Source organism: Argopecten irradians, chromosome 2, assembly GCF_041381155.1.
Source record: "Argopecten irradians isolate NY chromosome 2, Ai_NY, whole genome shotgun sequence".
NCBI lineage: Eukaryota > Metazoa > Mollusca > Bivalvia > Pectinida > Pectinidae > Argopecten > Argopecten irradians.
The window spans coordinates 8,146,420-8,173,756 of NC_091135.1; the positions used below are offsets into that span (position 1 = coordinate 8,146,420).

General features: G+C 33.8%; 2 protein-coding genes across 2 annotated transcripts in view; one reads left to right on the forward strand and one right to left on the reverse strand.

The window, feature by feature from the left end:
* Nucleotides 1-5,857: 5,857 nt before the first annotated feature.
* On the reverse strand, nucleotides 5,858-18,457 carry LOC138314337 (retinol dehydrogenase 12-like). Its single transcript, XM_069254627.1, has 8 exons — nucleotides 18,310-18,457; nucleotides 16,948-17,146; nucleotides 16,153-16,321; nucleotides 15,100-15,234; nucleotides 14,483-14,641; nucleotides 12,145-12,309; nucleotides 11,299-11,562; nucleotides 5,858-10,620 (listed from the first exon to the last, which is right to left on the reverse strand). The coding sequence occupies exons 2-8, from the start codon at nucleotides 17,125-17,127 to the stop codon at nucleotides 10,214-10,216; spliced, it is 1,479 nt and encodes a 492-aa protein (XP_069110728.1). The 5' UTR covers nucleotides 17,128-17,146; nucleotides 18,310-18,457; the 3' UTR covers nucleotides 5,858-10,213.
* A 4,873-nt stretch (nucleotides 18,458-23,330) lies between these two features.
* LOC138314338 (ceramide synthase 5-like) overlaps nucleotides 23,331-27,337 on the forward strand; it is a 73,005-nt gene continuing 68,998 nt past the window's right edge. Inside the window, exon 1 of the mRNA XM_069254631.1 lies at nucleotides 23,331-23,533. Coding sequence (XP_069110732.1) covers nucleotides 23,340-23,533 — 194 coding nt within the window. The 5' untranslated portion in view covers nucleotides 23,331-23,339. The remainder of the gene's footprint in view (nucleotides 23,534-27,337) is intronic.

The following is a 27,337-nucleotide window of genomic DNA, read 5'->3' on the forward strand; positions in this document are numbered from 1 at the left end:
CTCTCCCAGAGTGCATTGCGGTTACCTTACCAAGGATTTATAAGTGAGAAGGATTCGTGTCTGTCTCTTTACACTACTAAACACCACGCGAGACGCTTATGAACCGGGAATAGAAACCGTTTTTCTCAACAAATACTTGTCTTATCGAGTCAAACGAAACGTCAATGTAAAGTAAATTAAATTTCACAACGTTTATAACTTGCTTTAAAGACGGAAGATTTAGAAGAAATGTCTTAAACTATCGTTAAAAAAATACGACCGCTCATGAAATGGCAGCACGCTTCAGAAAGTAAGACGGTAACCCTCGCACCCCCATGCTACATCAAAGGCTGCGGCGGCGGATATCAAAGGAAATCAGTCGTCGCCCAACGTCACGGTCAGTGCACAAACACAAAAGCGCCTGCGCTGTCTTTGCCCAAAACTCAGTGTGACTTATCCTTCTCATATACGTCCTTGGTTTAACATAAACATATGAAGGGTAACCGCAATGCACTCTTGGAGAGATTGATCTTAAGCCTGTAGGGCATTTGAATTAGGGTTGTAAATTGGGCCGACACCGAGTTAAAAATAACTTTAACGTTTTCAAAAAGCAATAACTGGGGTGTCTGATTTCCCGTAGCAACCGGTGTGGATTCTAATGACCTCTTATGAATGTTTTGTTTATAGTATTTAGAAATACTACAGCAGCTTGACGATCTGACAATAATACATTTATAGTATACATATCTAGTATCCCTACTTCTATATTATTTATATAGTATATATGGGGGTAATTTTCATAACTCATAATTATATATACATTACAGTAGTCCCGCGTTGAACAACAATTACGTTCAAAACCATAACAGACATGTAGGCCAACCTCTTATTAGAATGTGAAAGTTTACCTGGTAGGTGTTGCCAAAATGTCACACGTTTTAACCGATTTTTGAAGAATACACATATGTACTACAGTTTGAATTCAGTCCGGTATTACCTCACTTCCGAGCACAGGCGTCTGCATTTGGTTTTGGAAAAATACAATTTCTAACCCCACCTATATGTTCATATAGTAGGGGTAGGTTATTATATTTTTTATCAAACCAGAAGCAGACGCCTGTGCTTCCGAGAAACCGTATCTTAAGCCAATCTCTCCCAGAGTGCATTGCGGTTACCTTCATTTATGAAGGGTAACCGCAATGCACTCTTGGAGAGATTGATCTTAAGCCTGTAGGGCATTTGAATTAGGGTTGTAAATTGGGCCGACACCGAGTTAAAAATAACTTTAACGTTTTCAAAAAGCAATAGCTGGGGTGTCTGATTTCCCGTAGCAACCGGTGTGGATTCTAATGACCTCTTATGAATGTTTTGGACAACTTTTATGTAAAAATACATTCAATAATAATATTCATTTCACGTGTATAATATGAGGCCTACTCATCCCAGTGGGCACACAACATCCGGAGGACGTTTTTAATAGGTCCGATCGCAACGTTGCATTTAGGTTGCAAAAAGGTTGCAAATGAAAGTTTGGGGAAACGTTTTTTGACAACGTCCGCCGGATTTTTTCATATAATGTTTTCACAACGTTTGTGTGTTACGTTGTTAATGTTCATTATTCTAGTATTTTGAAGTACAATAACAACAAAATATAGTGTTTATATATTATTTTAATGTCTTCTGCTCATCCTGCATGAATGAGGCACATCAACTTCCACCCAGACTGTTTGTGTAGGAGCCATTTCACGTACTTCCGTGTGTACTTATGTAAGCATTTAAGCATTTTCATCTGTAAAAGAAAAACAGAATTAAACATTAAACGTCCATATAATGATAAAGACGATATATTTTTCATATGCCGGTAAGTTATTACATAAATAAAAACACAAATAGGATACAGGCACATCAGGGAATTTGTATAAGTTACATGTATATGTGTATACATACTCATAATACTGACTACACACATAGATAAAATAACTTACCGCGATATAATATAATAAACACATTCTTTTAAAAACAAGTTTGTATACGAATCAACAAATACTTACCTTGAAATATCTGTCGATATCTGGAAGTTATATATCCTGTTTGGATGCTGTCGAGGCTAAGAAATGTTATCGGTGTGAAGCACGTGTGTACACAAAGTTTGAATGAACAAAGAACCGGAAGTGAAAATAACCGCGCAAACACCAAACAAATCTTTACGAGTTTCCACTCCTAGTTTCTGTAGTGTGCGGGGAAAATATGTAAAATGTCATATAAATAAAATCACAATTTATTGGTATAAAAAGACGCTTTATTCTAATGATTTTAATTTTTTGTTTTAAATAGTTAATACCGACCCCTAGCGGATAAACTTTAAAATGAAAGGGAGGTAACACAACTCTTTTATCATAACTCGGTAGTAGTTTACATATTTGACGTAATAATCGGTATGTAAACTTGGTATTTATAATTATACTTTTTGTTTTGTTTTCATCTATTCAATTAATACCTATAGTATCTGTAATTAAAAAAATAAAACTATTTAAAAGTACAAAAAATGATTAATTATTTTTTCATTAGTTAATGATTATTGAAAAAAAATATAAGGCCTACTTGTATGTATCATTATTTGAATAGATTCATTCGCTTCCTTTAAAAGTTGTTCCCAACAATAATACTTTTTGAAATATATTAAATTATTGTCAAAGTTTTTTTCCTAACCATATAAAAACATTCTCAGGACGTCAAGTGCTAATGTCGTGAGGACGTTTGGAGAAAAACGTTCTCACAACATTTTCAGAATGTCCCCGACGTCGCAACCTAAATAAAACGTTGCCAAAATGTTGTCCGGACGTTATGTGCCCACTGGGATTGTACATAATAATTATAATTTGTCAACTATGTTACATAATATTGTACATTTTTGTATAATGTACACTCTGTACAGTGTAACACTCTGAAAGCTTCGGTAAAACTTTGTGAAATATTTCATTCGACTTGATTCAAAATTCAGAAACGTACGTAACATCTAAAAAACAGATAAATAAATATATAAATTGGTTGCACTGATTAAATACGATTCAATGCAAGTATATAACATACAATATGTATTCAAATTTCGGTCAAATCTTTTTGCCGATTTACCAGATTTTGTCTAAAAATGACCAGGCTGGGCTCAAATGATAGGTAGACTATTTCAATGAGATACATGGGTTTGGTGTGGACAGTGTATTTATATCATCATCATAGATTTAAATATCTATATCTCTGTTATCGCTAATGAAAAATCAATAGAGACGTTCAACAAGCGTCAAAACAACCTTCAGCGCGTGCCCTGAGCATGCAAGTATTTTACATTATTTTCAAGAGATGTTTATTATCCAACGTTACCTTATGACCCCTCTTTAATATGGAATTGTTTTAAACACAAGAGCGAAACATAAATCTTTTTAATTTATCATCAACGATAGGATCCATCGACATCCACAAGGCTCTGTCGTGGCTGTCTGCCTTAAAGATTGAATTTTCCATTTCTCTAAATAGCCATATGAACGTCCACCAAAAACACCACATCAATACTATACTGTATATAGCTTATAAGTATTAGAACAATCGAGTAAAGATTGGTTAAAGTAGCATTCAATCTGAATAAACATAAAATCATAACAGTCGCACTAAAAAGAATTCAATCCATAGGGATATGAGAATTAGTAGATTATATAATCATATGGACCCACCAGAGTGCCCTAAGACCATTTTTAGACGTTTAAGAGGTCTAGATTAAAAAACGATAAAAATCATACGAGAAATAGAGCCTAATTGTGACATGGGGGTCCCGGGAAGCATGGACCAAGGAGAGAAACTTGTAATAAGCGGACAGGCATTTGCTAGACCCTGTGACATAGCATGGGGGTCCCGAAAAATATGGACCAATGAGAAATCCTTGTAGTACCCATATAAGTATTAAGCACTGAATAGAGATACAGATATAAATGGTCCTGTGATATGGTATTAGCCTTTAGGGATTAATGCCTTTTTAGCAAGTCGCTTGTTAAGACCAGACCTTTGTCAATGATGTTAACATTATTTTAGAAGCTATAGTAATTGGCAGGTATTTTCAAGGATCCAATAACTGAATTGTGCCTGTTCGTAAAAGGCGATTATATTTAGGAGCTTACCTTTTCTCTTCCTAACGTCTCCATTGACATCGCCTCAATTCTGGTCTTCAGTTGAGCGCTCGCCCCTTTGAAGAAGGCTATGATTTCTGTACCATGGCCAAGACACACCATTGTCTACAATAGTTACTCTACTCTTGCTTAGCTTTCATCATAAAGGGAGTGGGACCACAGGGACCTGGCACGATTTTTTTTAAACTAACAGTATACATATATATATATTATAGTATCTATAATATATACATATAATTAATTTTTCTTTGTTTTCATACCAAATCTGGCTTTCTGATTGGCCAATATTTTTTTTGCATACCACTATGAAAAAAAAATCCGAGAATGGCGCGAAACCCCGACGTTAACGTGACGTCACAATAGAGACATTGACGTTGCGTATTGATTCGGAAAAAAGAATCCCTTGAAAAAACACTATAATGTTACATTTAAACATACTTCATTTTATCAAATAGAGTATAAAATTAATTATAAGTATTGATGTCACTATTTTTTTATTTTATCGGGTTATGAAAAAAAAATTGTTTGCAAACTTTTGTGAGAATCCGCTACGCGGATTCACACAGTTTGCAAACAAATTTTTTTTTCATACCCCGATAAAATTAAAAAATAGTATCTATAATATATACATGTATACTATTGGTTAAAAATTTTCGTGCCAGGTCCCTGTGAGTGGGACGGCTGGTTTGCCCGTTGTCAGTATAATGTGACCGGATGCATCCTTGAGACTCCATGGGTTCCGATCACTTACTATCTCTACACTCTTCTATCGCATGTCCTCTTAATCTAAACAATACTGATGTCCAGGCCAGATCTAAACAAGAGGTCCATGGGCCTTCTCGGTTATCTGATGATGTTGTTGGTACATGCAACAACGTAGAAGTATGCCTTGTAACAAAATCCAAAAGACCAAATACGCTAAAGATACTCGCATTCCTTTTACTAATAATTCAGAGATTGTAACGTTATATCAAGAACTCTTCATCAAAAATGTTAGTTTCGTTTCTGATACAATTGACTACTAATGTCGATAAAATGAACAATCTTGGAAGTGCTTTATCAAGAATGCAAAAGACCCAATGTCTGAGTATGTTAGGCCGTTAAACTATAGAGATGTTGATTCCCCACTGTACCTTTCAGAAGTAGGATAGTCTTTCACCCCAGCATGGAACAGGTCAAATATTACGTTTCATTAATTATCGACAGGAAGACCTGTAACTATTTTAGTCTATTTAATGTCACAGGCTAGCCTTTTATCAGAATTCTACCAGCCCAATAACAGGTCTCTAAGCCTCTTAGTTATTGAGAAGTTTAGACTTGGCCTAATTAATTAAACTGCGATCTTTAACAGAGGTCAAGATAATTTATTTGAACAAACTTGGTATCCCTTTACCCCAGCATTAGGTTCGCTTATTTGACCGTGTGACGTTGATTGAATGTCAAATAATTCATTGGAACAAGCCTATTCTCCTTTCACCCTAGACCTTAAATGGGGTCAAGTAAATTTATTGAATAGACTTGGTTGCCCTTCACCCAAGCACAGACCCCATATCAGAACCATGGATCTTTCAGTTATTCAGAATAAGTGAAAGGTTTACAAATGGCGGGCGACGGGGTCAATAGGTCATCATCCTGACCCTTCAGGACAGATGATCTGAAAAGGTCAAATCAATCAGCTGTAAGTGATAACAGAACACAAATGGCTAACTATACACATTTTATTAAAATTTTGGTAAAAGTATATTACAAAATAGTACATTGCATTGACAACAAATCAACCATGACCAAAGCATGTGCTCATCATCCTTGACTGAAGCTTCAGTTGAACACAAATGTGATATTGAACTGTAAATATAATTATGTCTTTTTCAATAACAAGTTACACCATCTTCATCATGTGTTTACTAAGTTATTCACCACTGAACATGTTGATTCCAATCCTATGGATGGAATATAGTACTTAAAATACTGATCTACCCTATTTAACCTGAAACAATCATTTAGACTCTTCTAGTACAAATACTGGAACAGTCCATTGTGGAATTACAGGAGTGGACGAGTTAAACAGACTTGAGCTCCATCTGAATTAAAACGGATCTGGTAACAAACCATGTAGTTGCTGTGATTGAGCTGTGCATGTTCAGAAAATCACAGAAAATTGATTCTAGGCGTCAACAAGAAAAACATTCAAAAGGTAACCATCATGAACAGATCATTCTCAACCCACAACCAATCAGGAATGTCCTTTTAAATCAATGCAACCAATCAACAACCATCTTACATAACAAGAAAGTCAATGAATAACTCCCAATATCATCTGATAACAGTATACTTTGTTTAACAATAATATCAATTATTTCATCCTGTTTATTATAGAAAACATTTCAAATCAACCCTGGGCACTAAATCCAGATGGGACTAGAAAACAATTCTCTATAAGGCCAAAAAAAACATAAAATGTCTGTTTAGTGTTACCTGACGGACCCTCATTTTTTACACACGACCACAATTTTTCCCCACGTTTCTATTAAAAAATTTAATTACAAGTCGGGATTTCGATCTCAGACTCTGGTTTCGGCCATTACTTTAGGGTGAAAGACACACACAAAAATAAGAAAAAATCACGACCTACCGACCCTATTTTTTTGCCAATGTAACCTTAAACAGACAATTTTTTTTCTGCCTAATCTGTAATATATTTAGAACAAAAATGTTTAAATTTGCATTTATTGATTATCTTAACAGTAACATGTATTTCAGGACATTTTTTTTGTACTGACTATTGTATCATTTATCTCTCTGAGAAGTAGCACAATTTCTTCTCATTTACAAATGCTGTAACAATCCTAAGATACTCCCAACTCTGTAAAATAAAGACAACATGTGTACATGTATACAGAACATGTACTTGCGTACAAACAGCAAATATTATAAAAACGTCATACTTTTATTGGAACTAATCCTAAGTATATTTGTAAGATTTACTTGATTTTGCCCTTTTAGAAGCTGTATATGTTCCAAGCCTTTGTAGTGCAATGAAATAGAAAACAGAATTTCCTGGAGGTCCTAAAAGCTGTTTTCTTCAAAATAATAATGCATCATGAGTCTGCTTTAATTAATAAGTTGTTAATTAAGTACAGGTAGAAATAGTGGTCACAAGTAAACCCGGACCTTAACTGCCTCCCAAATAAAGAGTACACATTCATGTGAAAATTCATGTTATTAACATTATCTTAAAAAAAATATTTCAAGATAATACAACCTTATACTAAAACCCTGTATGAATTACAAGCATACATTTTTGTTGATTATTGAACAATACATATTACAACAACAACAAAAACAGATAAAACAAATAAAAATTTTGGTTTATCAATAAATGAGTATATTGTTTTGAACAAAAGTGTAACATAAAAATTGCATTAATTGATAAAAATTACATGTGTTAATTATGAAAAAAGTATATAATACAATATAGTCCCACAAACTTTTAGCATTTAAACTTCTATGTCATGGAAATAGGTGTTTACCAGGTATTCATCGTGCAGTAGTTGAACCATAGTTTTTCTTGTTCAGAAATAGGAGCCAAAAGTTTTTTGAAGTATAAACATGAATAAAATCTCATTTTTTTTCTTTAATACTTGATATTTAAAGAAGTAAAGACCATTTTGGACAGTCTGGGTATATCGCTGAACCAATCTAATTAGAATCAGACTTGTAACTCCACTCCACTACGATACTCTACATAAACCTCCAATACAAGATCTAACAACACCCCATTTGGGGTCATCTCAGCATGACCGGGGTCATCTCAGCATGACCCCTGGCCAAGAATCGGAACATCCTTATTCCGTAATTGCATATTACTGAATTATCTGCCCTTGCGGGTAGGTATTGATTGTGACGTCATGTGTTTGCGAGCGTAAAGTTATACTTTTCGGAGAAAACGATGTGAGTTGCGTTCACAAAATAATGACGTAACAATCGACACCTACCCGCAAGGGAGCTAACTCTGTAATATGCAAAGACGGAATATATAGCTAATAGCTGTTTATACTTCAAAGAGAAGCAACCACACTGAAGATTTCATAGGAGACACAAAGATTGGCTAACCATAGGGGTCATGCCGAGGTGACCCCGAACAGCGAGTTGTTAGATCTTGTATTGGAGCGTAACATAGAGTACCGTAATTACAAGTCTAATCTTAGTTAAGATTGTCTCTGAACAAGCAGTAAATTCTCAAAGTCTGCGTACAAAAATAATACTGTAGCTTTATGGTGAAGGCTGCACTGGCAAAATGAGATTACATTATAGTACCCTAGTCAAATTATGTAGCTTAATTCTGTTCACATAATAAAGAAATATCTTTCTTCAGGAATGCAGATATGATTACTAAATCTACCTTTGTTCATGAATTCCAGATTCACTCTATGTGTCAAGTGAGAAATTAAATATTCCAGATTAAGTTATCAAACATTTCTCTAACGTCTGATTTACCAGTGCAGCCTAGTGAAATGATGTTGATAATATAAGGGTGAAATGATGATATATAGTCCATTAACAAAACATTATGCATTGTAAAATAATGGTAGACTTTGCAACAAAATATCAACTGTATAAAGGTAAATGGCTTAAATATAAAAAATACAAATAAAAGTGGAATATACTTGTGAATAGCATACAATGTGTAAAATGTTTTTAAATCAATGCTTTTCGTGTATAAAAATGGTTACATTTTGTGTATAATATTCTATATTTATGTATGACATATGACTTCAGAAGCGAAAGATGATATACTTTCCAAAAAAAAGGGTAAATATTGAAAGTAGTTATTGAAGCCCAATTTTTCTTCAGCATTTGAATTTGCATGTAAATTAATGTTGGACATGTATATAAATATCATCTACATCAATTCCACAGTACAACTGTATATAGGCACTGAACAACACCATATATAAATATCTTTGCTGTGTTAAAATACATGTAGCAAAGCAAAATATTACATTACAAAATAAAATCATATAAAAATTTGGTATTTTTTTGACCAGACAACATATTAAAGGTCCGGTCTCTTCATCAAAATATAAGATTTCATTCCTTTAGACACTATATTTCACTAACCACTCAACCGTATACAATACGCTTCACGGAACCCATATCCAACTTCAATATCGTTTTAAATCATATAAAGAAAGTGTCTGTGACAAAACCCAGTTCATCTAAGATGATCATATCTTTCTGTGCTAAATGGGTATATCTCAATTTATGTTAATCAAAAATCTATTTTTAGACAGGTTCCCTGTATTGATGTCAAAATTGAAATCAAAAACCTTGAAGGCTATTTCACTGAGCCTAAATCTAACATTGGTATTTCACCGAGACATTATCATATTTGCTTGTTGAAGAAAAATAAATGTTGACTAGTTATAGCTACCTCATACCAGACACTACAGTTTTACAAGCAATGCACTAAAGTTCTAAACCTGCAACTGGTGTGGATTCTAATTCATATTCTGATATTTTTCAGAATCATAGTTTATAAGTAGCATGGGACTGCATACAGAAACTTTTTAATTGTCCACAAAAGCTGCATTTATATGTCCATAAAAACAGTGTTCATTTTTATTGTTCAATCATCAATATTTTGCAATATTTAGTAAATCTCTTAAAGAAATGGTACAATCAAACAACAAAATGTTACATTTAAGTTGCATCATGATTCATCAAACATGTTAATATTTTGTTTGTAAAAATAATACAATATCAGACATTGCTTAAATTCACATATTTTTGTTAATTGCAACATTTCATTATCAAAATTTTCCAATTTTCATTCAGGTAGTTGGTTATGAAACAATATTAAAGGCAATAACTAAATGCCAGATTTTTGGTCAACAGCTATATAACAATCCAGGAAACAACTTTTGGTTAACTGATATTTCATTAATATCAAAATATTGCGAAATGAAATTTTTTGGTTCACTGCATCAAGTATTGCACAAACCATGACACCCCTATTCCCCTATAAACATTGATAACTAGAGTCACCTAGTTGATACCTAAGCTACAGTAATTTCCGCTGTGATGGGAGACGATTCTGCTATTTTCTTCCCTTCCTCTGTAGGTTCCATTTCCTTTGTTGTCTCTACTTCTTTCTCCACTTCTTTCTCTACTTCTTTCTCCTCACCTTTCTCAACTACTTTCTCCACTTCTTTCTCCTCTTCTTTCTCAGATTCCTTTACGTCCTCTTTGACAGCATCACTCACCTCCTTTACCTCTTCTTTCACTTCCTCTTCTATCTTTGTGTCCTTCACCTCTTCTTCTTTCCCTGTATCCTTGACGTCTTCCTCATTCCCAGAATCCTTCACTTCTTCCTTTGATTCTTCTGTCTTGTTTTCAGTAACTTCTTCTGGTTTGTCGTCCTCGTCAGCAAATTTAATTTCATCATCAGTTTTATCTTCTGGTTCTAGAAAAGAAATCAAATATCAAATATTGAAGTTTTAAACGAATATCCTTGAATGCCTGTGTACCGATTCCCTTTCAGAACTGTCATAAAGTCACATCATCATTTAGTTAAAATTTACAACAGTATATCATTTTTAAAAGTGGTACTTTATTCAACCCAATAAGTGCCTACGCCAAACGCCCTGGGTACTTATTGGGTCGAATACATCATTCATATGAAGAATAGTATATGAACTTGGTTTGAACACATGCTTGAGCTTTTTTTATAAAATTAAAAGTGATGAGTTCTAGCTATTGAGGTCATTAGGTTAGTTACTTCATGAATACCAACTATTGAATTATTGTGTAGATGAATTCAAGCTTCTGCCTATCATGGGTCTTAGTGGCCGAGAGGTTGAAATGTCAGATGTTTTATTTTATTCCGGAATGAAGGTTTGAAACCAAACTGGAGCAAAGGTTGGTGATTTTTTTTCTAGATACCCTTTCCAGATATAGTTTGGCATAAAGAAAAAAAGTAGCTGAACTTCTGAGGTAAACTTTGCCGAATCCTCTAAAATTGATACCTCAGATTTTATGGTTTCAATATCTATTGATTTCAAAGTCAAGCTAGGTGATTTCATTTTAAATACCTGAAAAAAGGCTGATCAATAGTAAGTTAATGTTTATCTATATATCTCACCTTTGTTCTCCTCCGTCGCTGCCTCATTGTCTCCACTTGGGCCAGCTGTTTCCTCTGGAACCACAGCTTTCTTTCCCTTCTTTGACTTTTTAGGGCTTGGTTTGGGTTCCTCAGGGGGAGGGACAGGTGCATCAAGAGGTTCATAACCTTCCAAGTGACAGTAGCGGGCACTCAGCTCGTAAACTGCCGCCTGTAGCTCTTCATTTCTCGACTCCTCCGAGGATACGGTCTCTACCATATCCTTGTAATATTTACCTGTCACACCTGAAATTAATTACGTAAAGAAGTGATTAAATTCACACTATACCTAACTAGCAGCAAAATGTCAAGTTAGATTTGACCCTGATATTGTTGGCATTTGTAGATGTAGTTAAAATTGAGCTATATCAAAGAATATTGATAATGATTTCTCAATTAATTTGATACAGCATTTGAAAGTCGATGCATGTAAACATGATCCATTCTTGGAAGAGTTTGAAAAGACATTACGTAGTTAAGGTAGACACCTGGTGTTCTCGGCAACAATGATACAATGTCTGCTACCTTCGCTTTGTTTGAAAAGTGGGACCCACTTAGCCTTGTTCAATATTCATTTTGATTTTTTTTATCAAAATTTCAGAATCGCTACTGTCCATCTTGACTTCAATTTAGTCCTATCTCTGCAAGATTTACAACAGGATTTTTTTTTCAAAATTCTTCTGAATCAAGAAGAAAATCAGACAGACACAGATAGTTTGGGCCTTTAATACGGAAAATAATTCTGAATAATAGTGATAATCAATTTCTGAATTTGCTGAAATCGTAAAGTCTGCGAGAAACACAGTAATATACATCTACATAACTGACCTTTAAACTCTTCGTTTACAATCAGGTCCACCACAGCTTTAGCACCGTCCTCTAGGGTCCTGACAGGTTTAAACACTGGGCGCAGCATGGTACCAAGAATGTATCGTATAAAAAACTTCTGGCCACTGCCAGCATGTCGACATAGCTCTGTACTCGGTATGAAACCTGAAACCAATTTACTTATTATTTATAGACTTCTTCTTCATTGTAAGATGTAATTTATGTTGTTTTTTTCCCCCCATTGAAGTTCAATGATGGATAAAATATTGTCATAAATGATAACAGAGGCCCAGAGGGCCTGTATCGCTCACCTGGTTTAAAATGCCAAGTAATGTTCTGAATACAGGTCTCATTGTTTCTTTTCTGAAGGAATTTTAATATTAACCTCTAAATCCCCTATTTGGCCCCACCCCTCCCGCCCCCAGGGGGTCAGAGCCAAAATTTATACAAGTTCTGTTCCCCTTCCCCCAAGGATGTTTATGGCCAAATTTGGTCACAATCCAAGCAAAACTCTAGGACAAGAAGTGATTTATAGGATTTACTCTATTTCCCCTATTTGGGGGGGGGGGGGGGGGGGGAGGCCCCACCCGTCCTGCCCTCGGGGGGCCAGAGTCAAAATTTATACAAGTTCTGTTCCCCTTCCCCCAAGGATGTTTGTGGCCAAATTTGGTTACAATCAATGCAGAACTCTATGACTAGTAGCGATTTAAAGGATTTACCTCTATTTCCCCTATTGGGCCCCGCCCCTCCTGCCTCCGGGGGGTCAGAGCCAAAATTTATACAAGTTCTGTTCCCCTTCCCCAAAGGATGCTTGTGGCCAAATTTGGTTACATTCCATTCAAAGCTCTATGACAAGAAGCGATTTAAAGGATTTACCTCTATTACCCCTATTGGGCCCCGCCCCTCCTGCCCCCGGGGGGTCAGAGCCAAAATTTATGCAAGTTCTGTTCCCCTTTCCCCCAAGGATGTTTGTGGCCAAATTTTGTTACATTCCATTCAGAACTCTATGACTAGTAGCGATTTAAAGGATTTACCTCTATTTCCCCTATTGGGCCCCGCCCCTCCTGCCCCCAGGGGACCAGAGTCAAAATTTGTACAAGTTCTGTTCCCCTTCCCCCAAGGATGTTTGAAGCCGAATTTGGTTACAATTTATGTAGAACTCTATGACTAGTAGCGATTTAAAGGATTTACCTCTATTTCCCCTATTGGGCCCCGCCCCTCCTGCCCCGGGGGGACCAGAGCCAAAATTTATACAAGTTCTGTTCCCCTTCCCCAAAGGATGTTTGTGGCCAAATTTTGTTACATTCCATTCAGAGCTCTATGACAAGTAGCGATTTAAAGGATTTACCTCTATTACCCCTATTGGGCCCCGCCCCTCCTGCCCCGGGGGGTCAAGCCAAAATTTTATACAAGTTCTGTTTCCCCTCCCCCAAGGATGTTTGTTAAAAATAAATGACTGATAATTATTTATTTTGTTATCAAGCAAATATCTTGGTATGAGCACTGTAAAGTTTATTCTGCTGTTCCATTATCTTCATGGGCCTGAAGAACGTCAGAACTGTGTCCTTATGATAACTGAGAGATAAGGGATTTGCATACTGATAGGCTTTAAAACTATGCTTATGAAATCAAAACTTCAGCTTCTTATCTGCATGATAGTAGCAAGTACTAATGATGTATAGTATTAATATCTAACTAAACATATATAGAAATCCATTATATATCATTCCTGCTCGTATCTGAATGTAGCCATAAATGAGTTAATGACATGTAATTTTCAATTTCAATTACTTACGAGATAAGTTAATATCTATGATAATCACTGTATAGATTATTAACATACCTTTTTGTTTTTATTCAAGGCCAAACAAAAAATATATCTGTTTAGGGTTAACCGACCAACCCTAATTCCCCCCCCCCACTTTTTTTATGAAAAAAATTTAAAAGTCGCGATTTCAATATCAAACTCCGGTTCCGGCCATTATTTTAGAGTGAAAGACACTAAAAAAAAAAAAAAAAAAAAAAAACATGCCAACCTACCGACCCTTTTTTTTGCCAATGTAACCCTAAACAGACAAATTATTTTTTTGGCCTAATGAACAGTTTTAATCACATATTTCCAACAGATTATATAGAGTTCTGATTCATCTGTTCAAGGCCTATATAAAAAGATAATAGAACCTATATAAAAAAGATAATAGAACGACAGAATAATTCAGACTAGATGCCATGATATTACTGGGAACACTAGCTTCTTATGATGGCCTCTCAGCCAATAGAAACTTTGTAAGAATCAGAACCATCAATTCAATATCTGATATGTTTGTTGATGACTTACCTGGACAGACTGTGTTGACCGTTACACCTGTGTCCTGTAGCCGCTTAGCTAACTCGTATGTAGTCATTACCATGGCAGCTTTAGAGTTCTTGTATCCCAACTGGTTGTTGTAGGTACCTTCCTTCTCCATAAAAAAATTCTCCACGTCAAATGCCTGCCCTGATTACCAAAATAAGCAATTTGTTAATATAAAGTAAAACGTGGACTAACATTCAGTTCAACTAATTAATGTCAAATTCCCATTTTATGGTGGCGGCACGAGAGAATTGTTAAATATTTCATATGAAATTTGGTATCAAGATCTGTTAAATCTGTGACTGAATGTTCTTGCCTCTGAACGAGATTTAGAGCATATTAAAACTTTCAGAAATCATCAATCAGTTTGCTCATGATGGTCAACTCAACAAAACTGCAATCAGTGGTATCAATGTTTCAGATTTAGTAGACCTTTCAAACAACCTTGGGCTTTCTAAGAGACAACCAATTAAAATCACTTTATAACAAGTTTCAACTGAGCAATAAAATACATCGTAACATCATTTTATCACACAGAATGTGTATGGGTGAATCTTTATCGTTGAATTAACTGTGATTTTATTCTTGTGATATCAACTTACTCCTTGCAGCATTCTTTGGGGGAGATGCTGGATCATGAAGGGACGATGTTACGTTGATGATACGGCAATCAGCCTCGCCCTCTGCTGCGGTCTTCTTCAGATCCTCCAGTAATAGATGTGTCAACAGAAATGGCCCTAAAACATGACAAGACACGATTATTTACATGTACTTCTTTTTTTGTCTATTCTATAGGGACGGTATGTGCCCAAATGTACCAGAACTGATTGTAGTAATCTCAGGAATAACAGGAGACAAAATGAATCTAGATACATTCCCTTATGATATATATTACTAGCAAAACCTTAAACTTAAAGTGAACAGTCGGGCAAGAATGGCTAAAGTCGGTAAAAATGGTGTGAATGTATCCAGTATAACTTCTTATGAAATGGAAAAATAAAATCTCTCGTCAAAATCTGTCTGCGTACGAAGAAATTAATTTAAAGTATGGAAATTCTAAAACATCCTCCCGGCTCACTATGTCCGTGGTTACATTCCCACGCAGCCTCGCTTTCAATGCTTTCAACTTTTCTTTACTTTAATGGTCAGAACTGGGAAACTAAACAGAACTTGACCGTCGTATTAATATGTGAGAACTTTTGGAAGGCCAATGAACGCATTTAGACTGGTTTTCTTTGCCCAACTATTCACTTTAATATTCTTAATAAACTGTTTAACTTGATACTCTGATGCTTTGATTTTATCATACAGCATCAATTTCGACCGTATCATTTAACACATCAGTTCCATATACGTGTTAACTTTTTAGACTTTTTATATTATTCTGAGAAGATCACTTTTATTGAAGATAGCAAAAGTAAGTTCCTTGTTATATTCAAGGTATAGTAGGGACATCTCAGAAATGTATATACATATTTTGAATATTTCTATTTTTTTATGATATAATATTGTGTATAATTGTTACCAAATGTAATAAAGAATTTTTTTCTCCATTTCTGAATTTCACAGAATTCATAGATATAAAAAAATAGATTTATCAGTGGATTGTTTGTCAATCATCTCATCAATAAGATGGTAAGATTAGATAACCATACCAAGGTGATTAGTTCCCATGGTGAGCTCAAAGTTATCGGCTGAGAATTGTCTGCGGTTGTCTTTGGAGAGATATACACCAGCATTGTTCACCAAAACATGTAATTTCTTCCCTGTGGCATGGAAATCGTCGACAAATTTCCTTATTGAGGCAAGGTCGCTCACGTCACACTGCAAGACAAGATAGGTTTAAAGGTCAAACAAAATAACCAAGTTCTTAGTTTCTTCTTTCTTCTTCCAGATCAAGATTCAGGCTCAAAGTGTTGAGAGCATTTGACTCTGATTCTTTCTATAGAGTTCTCTAATTAAATACTTTATCAGTATGGAAAACTTCTCCACAAGTCATAAAACACTATTGTATTGAAGTTATTTGGCGTTCCATGATATAGTTACGTAGTGTTTATAAAGTTTGCAAAATTTCATAGTTACTCTGTTTTAGCCCCATATGCAGAAGGCATGCACATTTTACATTCAAACTGGTCCTTATTACCAGCTGGTATATAAGATTTTCCAATGTAAATTTAGTATAAGTAGAAATCTGCAAAACATATTCTTAATGCTTGCTGACAATTCCACTTCAAAAATAAATTAATACAACATATAAATGTATAAACAGAAGAAACATTGTAATTAATTACTTTTCAATGAGTTATCATTTGGACTGAAATCCTTAATAATCCATATTCTGAATCCCATTTCATTTTATAGATCAATAGTCAAGGTTTTGTGGAGGTCTTCAAGGTGCTTGACACATGATAATGCTTCTCATGTTTTATCAGATACACATAATTTATTACCTGCATAAATGTGGCCAGTGCATTTGGTGAGCGTTTGAAGATCTTCTCTATGGCAGCCTTGGCCCGTTCTTCACTACGACACGCCAGGATAACATCATTCCCAGCTTCACACAGCTGCTCTGCAGCACGGTATCCTATGCCAGAGTTTGCTCCAGTTATAATAATCACTCGCCCCGTCATGGCTATTTCAGTTTTAAGTCTGTTAAAAAACAAGGTTTTTCTTATTTAAAAATAAAAACTTGTTTTAACTGTTACAAAGCGAATCACTATGTGTTTATATCAATCAATATTCATTTTACGCTTGATGATTAACTATATATTTAATCATGACTTAATTTGCCTTTCTGGAAATGAAGTCCTCCATTTTCTGAGTGAAAACCAGGAATAAGTAGACCCTGGAGGTTGCATTGATGTTAAATAAATATATGATAAACTCAAGTATCATATAACTGGTCTGTTCAGCAATGTCATACAGTCATGTTATAATTATTAGAAGTATCATAAATTACATAAAGATATGTATTGTGACATCACAATCAATGCACAATGTCACAAGTTTGTTTTCATATTTTGAAGGGGAAACATAAAATCTGAACTGCATTTCTACTATTTTATATATAGAAACAATATTGAAATTTTTGCTTATTGCTCTATTAATAAAATTTATGTGAATATTAAATCATATGCACTCAAAGGTCTGTGACGGTCTTGCAAGTATATTAATATTAAGTCTAGAGTCTAGAGTCTGAATTCTTGATTATTGATATTAAAACAAGCTCCATTCATGCAAATATTAGTAAAGATTACTACCCAATTATAAATTTGAAAATGCTACCAATTTAGGGTTATTGTAGAAATTTAAATAAATACTACTTTTTAACAATAACTGAGATTACAAAAATACATGTGCACAATGTAAGTTTATGTTAATAGCAATATGACGATAATGTATCAAGTGAACAGTATGGCTTCATTCATTTGCGATCGGATTACCATTTCGACCCCGCCCATCTCTCTTCGACTTCTGTTTTGGCGTTTTTTATTGACAAATCAACACATTTTTAAGTCAAACATTTACTAAAGTAATATTCAAATCTAAAATACATAGATTATTGTTGAACAGCAATGAATCAATGTAGAAAAAAGCTGAACACAGTAAAATAAACAATGATTTACAAAACTGCGTCGTGCAATAAAAAAAGTGAAATTATTTCGAGTCCAGCTAAGCATCAACGTTATCGATAAATATACAGCCCTATCCGTACTAAAGTGTTAAACAGAGCATGCAACGACAGCTGATCCTGATTATGTTAATTCAATGAACACATGTTGCAACACAATCATAATTGCATGCATCGTTACCTGAAGAAAATCTGTGATTTTTTTTTCTTTTCGGTTTTGGCGCGACACAGGAAGTGAAAAGGGCGATGACTGACCCGCGACGATCCAATATTACTACACTAAAACAATAGAATCGCACCACTGTTTTTACAGTATTTACGCTTCACATGGCCTATTCAAAATAAAAATATATCCAAGTCATATCATGTAAAAACATAATCCTTAATTTGATTACAAAACATATATTTAAATGGAACTATATTACACGTGAAGTCGTGATTAGGTTATAAAGCAAGACACTTCCGGGTGGGTTTCACGCGTCACTGATCATATCAGAGTTATTTCCCCTGGTCAACAGGTGCTCTTGTTCTCCGTTGTATATCAAGTTACTTCCCTTCCATCAAAGGTTATATCACATTGATTTTAGACAACATTTATTTATGCTAATTTAAAAAGAGCATATAAAATAAAATATTACTAGGGATTCAGTTAAAGAGACAAATGATTTGGTATACATTGGTTTTTCCCTATATTTTTGAACGACAGTTTTCAAAAAGGAAATAGTATTTTTCAATTATTTTGTTCCACATTTTTCTTCTATTTTTTTTTTAATTTTCAAATCACTGAACGATAGGGTAATACTTCTTTCAGTAGATTCATCTTTCAATTTAAGTTATGAAATTAATATAAGTTATTTATCTATAACATCGAAGTTCTTACAATACTGTTGGCCACATCACTCTTATTTTACATTTAGTAGAGTTAACATAACGACGCGTTCTTGAACACAACAATAAGATATTCAAATGTTTTTTTTTTTTTTTTTTTTTTTTTTTTAATTTCATATATATATATATTTACACATTTTAGCATTCAAGTTAGAGTTCTGTTATAATACAAGATTATACATAGTTCATACAGAAGCAATCGTTTATTTGTATTACGGGCCAGGCCAATTTCATAGTAATGTATACGTTGTGCGCATTCCGATAAATAAATTACAATGATATCTTCAATTGCAATCTCTCCTATAATTCGAATTCAGACAAGACATTAAATCTCGGTCTGATCACCCATTATTTAAATTCGATCAATGTACGTACAGCAACCTTCTTATTTAGCTCAAATAAAGCTTTCGAAATCTTTCTATAATCCAAAATGACACAAGCACATGTATGTAAATGTTTATTGTCCTAAACCCTCATTCAGATCGCGTTCAGATCTTTAGACGTCTCATGTTTCTAATATAACTAACTACAAAATACGCCACTGATCACTGTTGTTGAGATAGATCTGTTACCGAAACAGTTCACGTTCGCCCCAAATGACCAAGAAATTTTGTATGGAGTTGAGTTCCATAATCATTATTTTCCTGTTATGAGAGCTTATGTTTTTGATTGACTTAAAATACAAGAAGAAAGGAGACACGAAAAAAAGTAGAAATTGGTGGTTTGATAATAATAAAATGATACCTTGATGAAAATATTAGAAGGCTTCGGGAAAGCTTTTCAATCTATTGTAAAGTAAAAAAAAAAAAAAAAAAAAAAAAATTATCCAAACGTTACAATATAAGTTAATATAACAGTGATCATATACAGCGATCTTTCTCTACACTTGGACATGGCTGTCGTCAAGGTGAACCTCTCACACTTTACTTTTTTTGCGATGGCTGGGAAAGGACACAGAAAATAGAAAGGTTTTGCGTGTGAACGCAATACTTTTGCGTGCGAAAGCAAAATATTTTGTGTAACGCAATACACGCAATACTATTACGTTCACACGCATTAAGATTTTATTTTTCATGTCCTTTCCCAGCCATCATAGTTTTAGAATTGGGTCAAATAACTTTAATAAGCGACAGTAGAGTAAGATGTTTTGAGATTATAAGAAAGGATTTTTATTTGGTCAGTATGCTGTTGATGCAAATAGATAATAAATTATTGATTCTATTGTTCGTATCATTCATGATTTTATTTATGGGCGAATGAAAACAGGGGTCTATTTTTACACATTTAAGGGGTCTAGGTCAATTTTTCTAGACCCCCAATCTATCTAGACCCTTAAAACGCATAAAATAGTCTTAGTGCACTCTTGTGGGTCCATTATATAATCTGTTACTAATTCTCAGATCCCTGTGCGAATGAAAACATCAAACTCGGTACTTTGTAGATAGTGTAGACATTGAAGGCTTGGATAGTATCCGTTGTGCTTTATGTATTATGATTTTTAAAATAAAGTACAAAATGTAGGTGAAAAGGGTAATTTGATTAATTTCATACATATATGAAAATGCTTTAAACATTATCTGAAGATATTGACACCGTTTTCGAAATTTGGGGCAAATATAAAAATCTATTTTTTTTAAAGCTGAACTGACAACAGGATAATGATTAGTATAAATATACAGGACAATAGACTCCAACAGAAGATTATAGGGTTCCTCCCAATGCTTATACAAGTATAATAGAACCGGATGCTCTCATTGCGTATCGTGATACATATATTTGTGTTAGCCAGAAGTCACTCTTTCTGTGGTTCTCACGATCGTATTCAATAGTCGGTGTCTAGATAAATATAATTATTTAAATTACAATCGCATCAGTTCCTTCACTTATCGAATGAATACAATATAATCGAGCACAGATAGGTAAACAGAACTATGTATGTAGCTAAGTTATGTGAAATTGCGTATCATTATTGGCGGTAGTTTTTATTTGCTTCTTGTCGATAAGACGTCTTAACACCTTTTGGAATGAATTTAGACTCTTAACCAGACCATATCCCATATGTTATGTATTACAACATGTCATTTTATTTTAAAAAAACGAGCCAGGTACCTATGACCATACTAAAACTGACCAAAAATCTGTCTGAAATATTCGCTCGCATCAACATGTTTGAGGTGTGTTGGAATTTCACTACAGTTGTATATCATTTGGAAACAGTTATATTCGCGCGTATCACCCGTCTGCTGATTAAATTACAATAGTATACAAGTATATCTTTTTGTAACACCATATAATTACTCCAAACATCACCTGTGTTCTCGAAGAGGACAATAAACTTGTAAGTACAATTTACAATGTATACATGGATCTGAGAGAATAAGTTACAGTTTATTCATATACATATATATTTGAACAGAATTCCTAAGACCATGGTTAGAGGTTTTAGGGGGCTAGGACAAAGATCAGTAAACACAGACCCCTGAATCCATGTTAATGATCCATGCACACTCAGGCGGGCCCAACCATCAGTAAATATTCAGGGATCAATCTAGGTTTTGGGGGAAACTACCCTTTTTTTCAAAATAGGGGAAAAGTTTGGCCAAAATTTATGTCCAAAATTAGATTCATTTTGACGAAAAAGTACTGTAAAACAACTAATTTTATTTTTAGATTTAGTAAAGCAAAATTTTAAGCTCAATAATGAAAAATTTGAGTTTATCATAAAATATGCAATAGCTATATGATAAATATGAAGAAATTTGCAAAAAAAAAAAGTATGAAAAATTAATGAAAAATAAGTCACAGGGGAAACTGTGTTACAAAAACAGTCATTTTTAGCTTCAAATGGGGAATTTTTAAACTTCAGCGGAATTTTAGGCCTGAGGGGAATTCATTCCTTGAGGGGAAATTTACCCATAAACGGTAATAAATCAGAGCTAGATTGATCCCTGAATTACAAATAAAATGTAGATCTACTTCTCAGGTCCTTGTGCTTATCTTGTGCGCTTGACGAACTTTGCAATAATGTGGATTAGATACACATTGAGTGTCATAACCCTCACCAAACAAAAATGCAATTGGCAAAGGAAAAAAATAACAAGAAAGAGAGAGAGAGAGAGAAAGGGAGAGAGAGAGGGAGGGAGAGAGAGAGAGAGAGAGAAAGAGACATGAAAACGTCTTAATCGAATGCCTAAGATGAGGTTTCAAACTCTAATAGTAAAGCTGGAAGGATAATTTCACTTTTTTTTTGCCGCGTGATGCGGTGATAATCAACTAGTTGTGGACCATACATGTAAACACAAGACGACCCGCGTTATGGAAATTAATGAAGTTGATGACGTATCACTTATAAATTCTTGTGGAAATTAACATAGTTTTCATTGTTCATGAAGCGATGATAAGTGGTAGCAATAAAGATTAGCTTATAACTTTGCGACCCTTAGAAAATTAGAAAGCCCACATTTTTTTATTTACATTTTGAAATTACGTTTGGGTTATGGTGTGTTCCTTTCAATTTACTATGTGTTGGCAATACGCAAGAATCAAATAAAATAATGAGTATATAACAAATAATAAATGTTTAGATACGGCAAAAAAAATCAGCAAGCACGCTGGAATATTAAGGATAGGATTTCGATACAAACAAGGAGTGCCCACATAAATATCAGAAAAATCATTGACTGAGCATTTGATGATCTGAGTCATTTAAAAGCATTCATTAAAAAAAAGTTTAAAACTTGTATTACAGGCTTCCTGAATAGTTCCTGTTTGGTTCCCGAAACGCTTTAAAGGTATGATTTATATTTATATCTTAAATAAATAGCAATTTTAGATTAAAAGTCGTTTCGGTTGAGGTACGTCCCTTTAAACGTACAAACAAATGAAAAATCATGTTTTGCTTTAAAAATGTAAAAAAATATTTTCAGTTGCGATAATTTTTTCCGGCTAGTTGACTTTAAGACTGCTGCTGATGATGATGATGTCGACGAAGAAAGCGATAAAAGAAAAGATATTTATTTATTTTTTATTTCTTTATATTTATTTATTTATTTATTTATTTATTTATTTATTTATTTATTTATTTATTTATTTATTTATTTATTTATTTTATTTATTTATTTATTTATTTATTTATTTATTTATTTATTCTATTAATTATTAACTGTTCATTTTTTCTTTATTTATCTATAGGCCTATGCTTTATATAGTACTTTTCGAGATTTTTAGTACAAATATGATTATCGATGGGGAGGCAACCATTGTTACAATCCGGATATATTAACCAGCCTGCCGAGTTTCTCATTAGATCAGGACCCAGACAAGATGGCGTTTCTTCGCGAAGCGTTTCAGGCATTTCATGCCTTCTTTTGGGATGAAAAATTTTGGTTACCAGAGAGTGTAACATGGAAAGACTTTGAAAATGTCAGTGACGATTTTTATCACCCTGTTGTGTCAGATTTAAAATACGTGATATTGTGTGGTTGTTTGCTTTTCGCCTTTCGGAAGCTGTATGAAAGGTGAGTGACCGGATTTCCATTTCACCGGTACTGACTGAATACGCATTGTTTCGATAAAGTTTACTCATATATCTGAATATTACAAATGTATATTTTTGCTATGAATATATAAAGGATAAAATTGTTAAGTTAAACTTAGTTTCATCAAATCTTAGATGTAATAGATCTGTTTACATTCATTTAGTTGATACATTCGATGGAGCCATTTAAAAACTGGCAGCGCCTCGTTTATAAATGCCTCACCATCCCTCTAGCTACTGCATGATTCATTCCCGCGACTCAGAATCAATCACCAATGGGAGAACTTTATCATCTATCATTCTGTTTCCATCTTAGTTTACACATGTTTACAGAGAACGGGATCTTTTGTTTTTGCTTTTTATCTAAAATTTATATCTGACAAAGTCAAAGGTATTTTAAGTGCATAGATCTATTTAATATTCATATGACCCAGTGATTAGGTATATTGGAGCTACATTGTAAAATTATATGAGACCAAATCAATTAGTAGGCCAGATAGAGGTTTTTAAATATCAGACATTTTTCGTGTTGGGTCGTAATTATATTTATATAACTAGCCTTTTGTGAAGGGGTATTGTGTACTGTACACACACCTGTCCTGACTGGGACGTTTCTTTGTTTATCAAACAGCATTTCACCAATTGATTTAATTAAACGTGCATATTTTTGTTTGTATTCTTTATTTATCATTAACATGTTCTCATTGTTTTACTTTGTTGATTTTTCATTCAATAGTTGTTACATGTACGTATGACATTTATCTACATAACAGCATCATTCTATTGTTATGCATACAAAGGCCTTGAGAATGATGACTATGAAATCCTAAATTTCATTTATCATTAGCAACTGTACTAATCTGTATTAAGAGATAATTTTTTGAAGAAAACACATGGAATATCTGTGGAACTGGTAAAAATATGGATAAATAAATTGAAATCCTGAAAATATTTGATTAAAATTGTCAGATGAGTACGTAGGCCTAAAGTGATAAATGTAATATATGCAGTTTCGTACACAACATATTGTAATGTAATAGAATTTTGAAAGGACTTGCAGAATTTCTGGAAATGTGTCTTTTGAACAATGTAGGACCCACTAGCACATGTGTCTTTGGCGATATAGATAAAAAAGACCCATGAAAAGTAGTTTAAAGATTGTCACTGTATGCAAATTAATTTTGAAATTCCAAACTTTAATATAATTTGACCCTTTTGACCCCATCCTAGTTCATCCTCCTATAACGTGTTGGGGTCATATAATGTCATATGATCAGATTTAGGCTTAATCTTTTGTTTATTTTACACATCAGCATGTTTGTGGTAAACTTGTATCTTGATAAGTGTGCCCATCTGCCTTGGTATGTACAATGTATTGTGTAAATCAATTAGCCATATAAACCTGCTGAACATTCAACAGCTGATATTAACACCTGGATCAAAAATAATTAATAAGAGATGTTTTCCTTTCACTGTCTAGAATTATATAGTAATGCTTTTTATAGATCTATGAAATATACATAATGTGTGTAATTACAGAAACAAATCTAGCACTGTTCAATCTACGATTATTTCTCGTGGGTCCTTTTCAATGGTTTTCGTGAAAACAATGGGTCCCACAGTGTTATAGATACCCATTCCCAGAAATTTCATGGTTCCTTTTAAAATTCTGTGAGTCCAGGACTCGGGATGCGCACGTAGATTTATCACTGATCTAGTCGTCAGCAAGATCAGTATGACCTTAGGAAAATGAAGAATACTAAAAACATATAAATTTATGCAAATTTTAAAAAGTGTCATTCCTACCTGGTAATTATGAGACACATATGTTTTTTTAATTTTTGCAAACTTTAGCCTTGATTAATCTTAAGTTTTGATCAATCTCATAATCAATGCTAGCATGCAATTGGTTCTGACGGTTATATAATATTAATTTTGCCCTTAGTACAGATCAGAGGAAAAGCATTGGGCAGTAAATTCAATGCGATGTCAAAAATGGAAAGTTGCTGATCATGATGATTATCCTTCAGCAATCCCCCCCAAGACATTCTTCAATGCTTGCTTGCTTTTAAGATTTTGCCATTTTGTCTATCCTTTCCTAATAGCTTGGGAATAACATTTAATTATATAAGAATGGCTAAAAAGTCTGCTTGTTAGCCCTTCCATACTCATAAAAGAGGTTACCATATGGCATAACGCTACATAGTACTAATACATTCCCCAGGTTTTGAAACATTCTGCTTTTTGTTGGTAGTTGACCTACATTTAATGTTTATCCTGCTTCCATACTAATAATATATATAAGGTCCAGGGTCCTGATACAGAGCTCACCAGGACACTGTACACCAGACTTTGTAAAACATTTGTACAGCTGGGAACAGTTAACTAGATCTACTTTGGCTTCGAAGTTCAAAGAACTTGGTCATATATAGTGTTCAAATTTAATTGTTGGTATATGGACAAAAAAAAGTTAAAAAAAAAAACCAACAGATTTTGATATAATCTTTAATTTAGAGTGATGCAGTGTTCTCTCAAAATTAGTTTCCAAATAATTGTTGAATTATAATGGTAAATGATTATTTTGAAACTAATTTTGAGAGCACACTATATTCAATTAAGGCTCCATTACATATGTGTAGTGTATGTAAATGCTATAGTAAAATATGAGGCAGGTCCAAATACAAGTGAAAACTGCATATGGTTTGTCTTTTACTTGATCAAATAACATCAAAGTATAGTAAGATGAGAGAAAAGTACAAACTTCCCCTAAATCACTTCTGATATACAGGATATAGTCTATAACTTGTGTCATTTTATCAAATACAATGTATTGTTATTCTGATACAGCCATCATTGTATTACATTATTCATATCAAGTTGTATGTCATAATGGCATTTATGGAGTATCTGCTAATGTATGTAAACTCACTCAGCTGGTCACATCTGGTCGGTCAGAACTTTAACATTGTTACCACTAGTACTGTCCTTGTCAAAAGGTCTTTGATAATGTCTGTTTTTGCATATTACAGAGTTATATTGAAAAGTCAACTTTTTCTAGTTAAAAATTACAAACTTAAAATAACCAGATTTTCATATGCTCTTATTGTCCTAGGCTCAGTTATAAGCCCCATCAATCAATCATATGTTCTTGGCATAAGACAGGTTGTTTATGCTTTATTGGTATTTACATTGTTTTTGTAGATTGTACGATTTTCTTGAAAATTGAAAATATATCTATAGAACTCTGTGAAAAATGGCAAAGCTAATAAAAGTTCTCTTTAATAAACATTTTTATAAAAATAAAGTGTTGAAACAACTGAAGAGAGTGATAAGCTTTCTTCTAGCAATATTTTTATAGAAGCTTTTGTTCCTAATCCCATACAGGCATACACCTTAAGCTTGCTACACTTCTTATCGGAGATATGCTTTAAATTTAAAGCCATGCTATTTTGTCAGAGTACAGACGGGATATACCTTAGCGAACCATGGCCTATATATAGCAGTCTGCAAAAATATACCAAGTACAACTAATGAAACTTTGAGAAGCTCTGTATATATATAGCTCTTTAAATGATGCACTGACTGGTTTCTTTTTAGATGAATTTCATTCATGAGGCTTTTATAAAAAAAGTTAGGTTTTCTTTTAGATTATTCTTTTCAAATATTTGTGGATGAACATCCTGTTGATATAGGATTTACCAGGTAATCCCTGTCAGGGTCGGCCAAAGGCTATGGAGATGTCCTAAGTCTTGTTGTTTAAGTAGATATTTAGTGACCGATTGTA